Genomic DNA, 9,372 nt, shown 5'->3' on the forward strand with positions numbered 1-9,372 from the left:
TTGGTTGCAGCCGTCATTGTTGTTTTGGCGGGTCCGGGCTGGGGATTCGAACCCGCCACCTTAGGTGTACGTGGCTAGCGCCTTAGCCGGTTGAGCTATAGGCACCGAGCCAAGTTGGACTTTATTAAGATTAAAGACATTATTGAATGAATCAAAGGCAAGCCACAAAATGGGAGAAAACACTGGCAGTGCACATAGCCAACAAATGACTTATGTTCATAACATGTAAACAACTCCTACAAATCAGAAAGAGAAACACAACCAAAGTTAAAAACAGGGAAAAGCAGGCATTTCATAAGAGAACATCCAAAAGGCCAATAAATATACAAAAAGGTGCTTGATGTTTTATTATTCACAGGGAAATGCAAATCAATACCACAAGGAGACGGCAGTACACACTCACCAGAAGGACTAAAATTAACAAGGGCTCAGCGCCCATAGCACAGTGGTTACAGCACCAGCCACATACATCAAGGGTGGTAGGTTCAATCCCGGCCCAGGCCAGCTAAACAATTACAACAAAAAAATAGCCAGGCATTGTGGCAGGTGCCTGTAGTCCCAGCTATCTGGGGGGCTGAGGCAAAAGAATCACTTAAGCCTAAGAGTTGGAGGTTGCTGTGAGCTGTGACACCATAGCACTCTACGGAGGGTGACAAAGAAAGACTCTCTTTCAAAAAAAGAATAAAATTAACAAGGCAGAGGGCACTGATGACTAGGATAGCCATGGTGGCCAAGGCTACCCTAGTGGTACATGCACAGCAGCAACTGTGGCCAGTGGAGCTCCCCATGTATGCCCCAGGTCCAGGTAGAGATGCCATCATGCCCATAGCCAGAAGGCCAGGAATATTCCCACACCCTCAGTGTGCCTTTCCTGACCCCCTTAGAAGCAGAAATCACCCATGGGTCTCTGGCTCTGGATGCTGACTCCCACCTAAGGGCGGTTGGGAAAGGTCATACAGTGAGTGACTGTCTCGTGACCCTCTATTGGAAAGTTAAAAGACTCTTGCCTGCTATAAATTTCCATCGTCAACTTTCTTGATCAGCTTTCCCTTCCAGTGCAGACTATGCAGCACTTCGGGCCCATTTCCTACTAAGCCTAGACTGGGAAAAGGAGACAAGGTCTGACCTTGTGTCCCCCAAAGAGCATCCTTCCTTAGTGCAGTGATTATCATGGTAGTTGCTACTTTAGTGTAGCGGCCTATATTGGCTCTTGGGTGCTTAGGGTCCACTTGCTTTGTTTAGTGCTTACATGTTTGTTATTACAGAAAATAAAAATGAGCTACTATTCTACGTCTTAGTTTATTTTCAGCTACAGAACCTTCAAATATTCTTGCCATTGCCCTTGGGCTGCAGGGGAGGTTCTGGGATTCAGATATATAAGTAGTACAAGGTAAGTGAGGACAATTTAGGAAACAGGAGAAAATGAGAATCTGTTAAGTCCTGTCATTCAGCATTAACTACTATCAACATTTTGAAACATTTCCTCAGTGTTACAGTGGTACTTATGAAATCAATGTTTAACAGCAATATATAATGCATAATTTTTTGCTAGTTTAGAATTAAATTTTTTTCTAAGTTTTAAAATCTAACATGAATTGCCCTCTTTCTAAAAATTCTTCAGAAACATAAATGGCTACATAAAAAATACATTATAACATGATCATTGAACATCTACATTGTTTCTGTTTTTTTTTTTCCTGTTACAGATATCGATTCAATGGAATTCTTTCTATTTATTTATTTTTTGAGACACAGTCTCATTTTGTTGCCCTCAGTAGAGTGCTGTGGCATCACAGGTCATAGCAACCTCCAACTCTTGGGCTCAAGTGAGTGAGTTTCTTGCTTCAGCCTCCCAAGTAGCTGGGACTACAAGCACCCACCATAACAGCTGTTTTTAGTGACAGGGTCTCACTGTGGCTCAGGGTGGTCTCAAACCCATGAGCTTAGGCAATCCACCCACCTTGGCCTCCCAGAGTGCTAGGATTATAGGTGTGAGCCACTGCACCTGGCCAATTCTTATATTTAAGTCTTTGTATGAATGATTATTTCCTTAAGATAGATTCCAAAAGGTAGAATTACTGAGTTAAATATTTACTATTTATTTATTTAAGGTTCTTTATCTGCAGTACAAAATTGCACTCCAAAAAGTGTGCCCTCCCATCAGAATGCTGGTTTCCCACATCTTTGTCTGTTTCCTGTCAAAGTAAAATACCTAGTGTACGTGAAAATAACAAGCAACTCAGAAACACTAGCAGTTTTGTGGATTATCAGCCTGTGAAGAAAAGTACTAGGGCAACTGGCTACAGTGGGGAAATTGTCAGCTCTCTATAAAATATGTGTCCTGCTTAATTCAGTCTCATAGCTCTTTTGTAGATGCCATTGTAGAAAACTCCATGGATGATACTATTTGCTCAGAATAAAGGCTGAAGATGTGGAACAACTGGAACTCCCACAAAGTGCCAGTAGGAAATTCCTGAGCCAAGTTTATAAACTTCAGGGTATACTACCATACTCCCAGCTCTCCTGAGTGCATAAGTACAACAAAAAACAGATAAGAACATACACAATCCACACACCTGGAAACAACCATAATATTGACCAATGGTAGGATGGATAATCACATGTGGTACATCCAAACAAAAGAACACAATACAATGCACAAGATACACACAACCATAGGAATGTAATACAGAATGAGCGGCGAACCTTCCTCCCACAGGATTAAGGACTGGCTGCTCTGGAGAGGGCACACTCATGGCGGGTGAGGCATGACAGGAAAGGGACCCAGATAACATGCTCTAAGGCTGAGGTTCCAGATTGAGGCCTATACAGAAGCCTGGGTTCCTCAGGGCATAGCTGAGGTGAGGGTCCCATGTGTCCTCTCTAACACTGCCTCTTGGATGTTCCAGCTTGGCTGCATGCTCTTGTGCCTGTCCTACATCTAAGTAAGCATACACCACCACCCCTGAGCCAACCCTGACCCTAGGAGGAACCCTTCGTTCCCTAAGGGTGCCTGTCTCCTTGACCCCAGCACTCATGCTTGGGTCTATCCCCACCCCCATTCCCAGCTGCCAAATCATTTTGGGAAAGGTTCCTGAACCAGGAACCTGCCTCTGCACAGATCCAGGGCAAGAAGAACAAGACCCAGGTCAACTGGCAGGTAACGTCCCATCTCAAAGAAGCAATAGAGGCACTCCCAGGAAAGGGAATGCCTTGAAAAGAAACAAGGCAGAGGAGAGTGAGCCAACAGAAGGTCTTTCTGCAAGGAGGGTGCCTGTGTCAGGCCTCAAGAGAAGCAGCATTGCCCTGCAGCATCCTCCAGGAGAGGGAGATAGTGCAGAAGGGGTAGATGGAACAGAGGCTAGGGTTGGGCTGATCTGGACAGGGTAGGCTGCTGGGAGTTTGAACACACAGAGTGAAGGTAGCAGACCCTAAGGAAGCAACAACACTGGCAGGCCCACAGGCAGCCACGTGGGCCACCCTAGCTCTTCTATCGTGGCCTTCGCCACTATGCTCCAAGCTTAGCCAGCCCAACAGGATATACAGGGTAAACTCCCAACCCGGCTGGATGCCTCAGACTTTTCTGAAGTCATAACTTCCAGCAAGTCCTCTGCCCTGCAGCAGCACCCTGCTAGAGTGGAACCCCTCTTCTCTAGGACCCTACTTACTCTTCTCACCGTGCCGGTTCAAGTGTAGGTTGCTGAGGTCAGCTTGGAACTGAGGCCCAACCATGATCTCCTACAAAGAAAAAGGCCCAGGTATCAGGGCATTGAGGATACATCCTGGCAGGAGGCCAGCACTATAGTGCTATGGTAGGCTCCAGATGCAGGGCTGCTGCCTGGACCCCAGATTCATCTAGGTAGTCAGCCCACTGTCATCTAGGTCTGTGGTATAAGGACAGGAAGCAGAGGCCTAGGTGTATGAAACTGTCCTGACGCTAGGCCCTAGGGTCCAGGTTTGAGTCTCAGCCCACCCCAAGAGACCAGGGACTCATGCCCTCCTCTGAGGAAGGACACAACAACAGGCCCAGCTGTGATGCTCCAGAGAAGGGGGATATCAGAGTCACGCACCTTTTTACACTTGTTGACAGGAAGAGAGTCCTCCTCAGTGTCAGAGGAGGCTGAAGAGCCAGGCTCTTTGTCTTCATCAGTCAGGAAACGAGCTTTCAGAAAAGGGAAGAAGTTAGATATGTCTGTGGCACTATGCAGTCTAGCCCTTCCTCTCCTGCTGTGCTGAGGGCAGGCCCAGAGTCTCCATTGACTGTAGCCTGCACACCCCTTCTCTGAGGAGTGATGCCCCTCCCCAACCTGGTGTCAGGCACATGGGTGCCTGGTGGGTGGGTGTAGGACCCAGAATGCATATATGAAGGAGGTTCTTCCTCCTTTGCAGTGGCTACACCACAGTCACCAAGAAAAGCACACACAGAGGCAGACAGCCCTGAGGGAGGATGGTTCAGGGCGTGGCATGCTATCCCTATCCCTTGATGGCTACCTATTTAAACCAAAACCACCACGAGTCTCAGCTCAAAGGCCAGATGAGCCCTGGGCAGATGCCCTCATCTGTGTGGTGCTTTCAGCAAGCCCCAGCCCTAATGCCTCCATATCATTGGTGTCTCACAAGGGCTCACAAAGTCGGGGACAGGCCATGGACACCTACAGCCACTCTGATGAGGAAAGAGGTCGGAGGCCTCATGGGAGGTCACAGATGGAGTAAGGTCATCAGCTGAGGACTGTGTCTCTTCCTCCTCGCCTGAAAGCAAATCCTTTGCTATTTGTTCCTTTAACAAGAAGGTAAAGAATATTTCACACATATTGTTCTAACAATATCAAAACACTAGTAAAAACAGTGACAGAAGCCTCCCTCACTGGAGTGTCCTGAGGCTCACATGGGCTATTAATCCCATTCTGCAGGTAAAGAAACTGAGGCACTGGGATAGTGCAGCTGAGGGTAGACAGGGTTGGAGTGTGGGAGCACAGCCCATATCCGACTACCAAAGCTGGGATGGTAAAAGCTGCCCCAGGCACCCATCTGAAGCAGGTGGCTCTCTACCTGTACTTTTGGTTTTAAACTCCCATAGTAACCCCCTCCCTGCCCCTGACACCTGACCCATGACCCCCGAATGGGGGCATCACAGGCTAGCCCTGGGAAGTTGATTACTGGATCATCTCCCCTCCCAGTTGCTGTCCCACCACCCACTCAGCCAGAATGACAACCAGCCTGAGGGCAGGGTCTCTCTGTTCCAACTCCCCCATGGCCATTCTTGCCCTGGGTGGCTGGTCACAGTAAGCAATCTACAAGCTAGCCTTCTGCTTCCTGACCATGTTTCCATTTGTTCTGGGGGCCTCTGTGCCTCCTCTCATCAAACACCACCCTCCTGCCCAGAGCAGCCAGGGGCTCTGTGTGGGCTCCCTACTTTTGCTGAGGCCCAGTTCCAGTAAGAGACCTTGCTCACCTTGTCCAGGGTCATGTCCGGGAGGCTGGGCGCCACGTCACCACCCTCACTCTCCCGTTCTGAGATGGGATCTGATGCCTCATAGCCGTAGAGGGCAAGCAGCTCATCAAGGGGCATGTCGCTGCTCTGAACAGGGGAGGGGGACAGGGCCCTGTCAGGAAGGACTGCTCTGGGGGATTCTAGGTCCCTTCCTCCTCCCTGAGCTCTGCTGGCCACCACAAGGACCACTGCCATAACCCACTACAGCACTTACCAGCCAGACCCAGGCCTGACATTCACCCAGGAACTCCCTTACGACCCCTGGGACAGATGCAGAGGAGACACTTGAACCTAGAGGTCACCAGGGAAGAGTGTAGCTAACTAGCCTGCCCATCTGCACCACACTGCTCTGTGCATGGCTAATTCTAGGAAGGCAAGGATGGCTAGATATCTAACCACTCTGCCATCACAACTCATGATAATAAACCAAAGGGAAAACAACAAATCTGAAAAGGCATTTAGTGAAATCCAATATCCACTTCTGACTTAGGAAAAAAGCACTCAGTAAATATATAATCTGATGAAGCCTCATCAATATAACGGAAAAACTGTCAGCTTACACTGTGTCAAACATGAGTAGCCAGAGAAATTCCTATCACACCCTGGAACAAGAGCACCTGGACTCACAAATAAATAGAAATGAGGCATTTAATTCCTTGGAAGGAAGAGATACAAATTATCATTATGTTCCTCTCTAGCACTGCTTTCAAATCACTTTCTCTCTCCTCTCTCTATTCCTACCTAGTGCTGCCTGCCCATACTCCTCCCAGACCCCCTTGGGTGATTCCAACATCCTAGACATTCCCTCTCATTTACCCAAAATGTCAGCATCTGCCCACCCCCCCAATTCCTGCCCTGACTCATTCTGGGGAACTTCAAATCCATATGGAAAACAAGCTCTTCCTCAGGATGGCACCTCCAACCTTCTCCCCGGGAATCAAGTTCCCCCTTTTATTTTCTGGTAGGACTTCACAGATGGACCACATTCAGCATACTCACCACCATTCCTGACTGTATTTGTTGGGGAGGTGGATGTGGCATTCCAGAGGCCCCTGGGACCTTTTCTGGGTAACCCAAGAAGAAGCCACTTTCATAACAGCACTAAGACACTATTTCTATTCTCTGCTGCATAGACATTGCACTGATGGTACAGAATCAACAGCCAGCAAAAGGCCAGCACCTTGTACAAGCTGAGGCCAGCACGTCATCCCACATAAGCTGTCGTTTTATACTCCTCAGAGACAAAGAGAGGACAATTTCACTTATGAATATCCTGGATAAAATTAGTAATTTTGTTAAATCTCACCCTGAGCAGATATTTTGATTTTATGTGTGAGGAAATGGGAAGCACACATATAGCACCTGGATATCAAAGTAAGGCAGGTCCCTCAAAGAAGCTCACTTGTGAGACTGAGTGTTGAGGTGAGGGCTGCTCTGCTCAGTTTTACTAGGAATAACAGCTAGCAGACCACAGCCACTCAGACAAGCACTTGGTAGACAATGTTTCATACATGAGCCAAGTGGGCTATTACTTCAATGGAAACAACTGACTGTGCTCACTAAAATGATAAAATTCAAGCTTTCAAAAAAATTAAAAATTCTGATGAGAGTGGTAGTAATATTAACAGTTATGAACAACCCTAATCCCCAATGTAAGTGCATTTGGACATGAGCCTTTATGGAAGTTAAAGTTCAAGGAGAGTCATGAGGGTGAGTTCCTGATCCGATAGGACTATTATCCTTATAAGAAAAGGCAACTTGGCTCGGCGCCTGTGGCTCAAGCGGCTAAGGCGCCAGCCACATACACCTAAGGTGACAGGTTCAAATCCCCAGCCCAGGCCCGCCAAACAACAATGATGGCTGCAACCAAAAAATGGCCAGGCGTTGTTGCGGGGGCCTGTAGTCCCAGCTACTTGCGAGGCTGAGGCAGGAGACTCGCTTGAGCCCAGGAGTTGGAGGTTGCTGTGAGCTGTGATGCCATGGCACTCTACCCAGAGGGACAGCTTGAGGCTCTGTCAAATAAAAAGCAACTTGGGGAGCCCATAGCTCAGTAATTAGGGCACCAGCCACATGCTCCAGGGCTGGTGGGTTCGAATCCAGCCCAGGCTTGCTAAACAAACAAACAAACAAACAAACAAATAGCTGGGTATCCTGGCAGGCACCTGAAGTCCCAGCTACTAGGGTGGCAGAGGCACGAAAATCGCTTGAGCCCAAGAGTTTGAAGATGCTGTGAGCTATGACACCACTGCACTCTACTGTGGGTAACAAAGTGAGATTCTGTCTCAATAAAAAAAAGAAAAAGAAAAGAAAAAGCACCTTTACTGTACAAAAGAATTTTTCTTCTTTTTGAAACAGAATCTCACTCCGTTGCCATGGGTAGAGTACTATGGCATTATAGCTCACAGCAACCTCAAATGCTAGGACTCAAGTAATCCTCTTGTCTTGGCCTCCCAAATAGTTGGGACTACAGGCGCCTGCTACAACATCCAGTTAGTTTTTCTATTTTTTAGCAGAGATGGGGTCTAGCTTTTACTCAGGCTAATCTCGAACGCCTGACCAACCTCAAGCAATCCACCCACCTCAGCCTCCCAGAGTGCTAAGATTATGAGAGTGAGCCACCATGCCCGGCTGTACAAAAGCAAATTATGTAACCAAAAAGTTTGTATCCCCATAATATTCTAAAATTAAAGAAAGAAAAACCACCATAGTCAGGCACAGTGGCTCATGCCTATAATCCCAACACTTTGGAAGGCCAAAAGTTTAAGACAAGCCTGGGAAACATAGTGAGATCCTATCTCTACTGGGAAAAAAAAAATATAGCCAGGCATAGTGCTACTCTGGAAGCTGAGGTGGGAAGACCATTTGAACCCAGGAGTCCCTACCTGAGTAACAGACTGAGACCCTGTGTCTATTAAAAAAATAAAATAAAAATAAAAAAGAAACACCAGAAAGCGCACCTGCTTTCTCTGTCTACAATATGAGGACATAGCAAGAAGGCAGCTGTCTCCAAGCCAGGAAGAAGCTCTGGCTGAAAACCCACTCAGCCAGACCTTGACCTTGGACTTTTCAGGTTCCTGAATTGTGAGAAATAAATTTCTGTTGTTTAAGCCACCTCGTCTGTGGTACTTTGTTATGGTAGCCCTAGCAGACTAATACATTAACAAATGTGATTTTTTTTATTTTACATTGAAAGATCCACAAGTGGAGTGGTGCCTGTGGCTCAGTGAGTAGGGGCGCCAGTCCCATATACCGAGGATGGTGGGTTCAAACCCAGCCCCAGCCAAACTGCAACAAAAAAGTAGCTGGGGGTTGTGGCGGATGTCTGTAGACCCAGCTACCCAGGAGGCTGAGGCAAGAGAATCTCCTAAGCCTAGGAATTGGAGGTTGCTGTGAGCTGTGTGACGCCATGGCACTCTACCAAGGGCAACAGAATGAGACTGTCTCTACTAAAAAAAAAAAAAAAAAAAAGAAAGATCTATAAGTGAACCAATATTTTGCAAAAAATTGAACAATGCCAAATGTTACCAGATCACAAATGGGTAAAGATCTACTCAACGTTCAAGACCAATGGACTTTAACACACCCAAGTACAAAATGTTTACTGACGCAGTCTCAAATCCCACTCTGCAAATATTCTTTACAAAACAACCAATTGCTGACTTTGGGTGTACCCACAATTATCTGCAAAGGCTAAACACGTCTCCATTTTCCAACAACAAACGTGCACGAAGCCAGATTTGTATTTCAAGTGAAGGGACCTATCACTACAGATAAACATTTGCCTTAAAAACAGCAGCTAGGGCTCGGCGCCTATAGCTCAACCGGCTAAGGCGCCAGCCATGTACACCTAAGGTGGCGGGTTCGAATCCCCAGCCCGGACC

The 9,372-nt window shown here is 47.1% G+C and overlaps 1 protein-coding gene across 1 annotated transcript in view; it reads right to left on the reverse strand.

The window, feature by feature from the left end:
- The window catches only part of MIER2 (MIER family member 2), a 22,632-nt gene that overhangs the window by 9,537 nt on the left and 3,723 nt on the right, over nucleotides 1-9,372 (reverse strand). Inside the window, exons 3-6 of the mRNA XM_012804596.2 lie at nucleotides 5,453-5,578; nucleotides 4,657-4,777; nucleotides 4,071-4,162; nucleotides 3,669-3,738 (exon numbers count right to left, since the gene is read on the reverse strand). Coding sequence (XP_012660050.1) covers nucleotides 3,669-3,738; nucleotides 4,071-4,162; nucleotides 4,657-4,777; nucleotides 5,453-5,578 — 409 coding nt within the window. The remainder of the gene's footprint in view (nucleotides 1-3,668; nucleotides 3,739-4,070; nucleotides 4,163-4,656; nucleotides 4,778-5,452; nucleotides 5,579-9,372) is intronic.

Source organism: Otolemur garnettii, unplaced genomic scaffold (assembly GCF_000181295.1).
Source record: "Otolemur garnettii isolate 467f Iridium unplaced genomic scaffold, OtoGar3 scaffold00029, whole genome shotgun sequence".
Classification (NCBI taxonomy): Eukaryota; Metazoa; Chordata; class Mammalia; order Primates; family Galagidae; genus Otolemur; species Otolemur garnettii.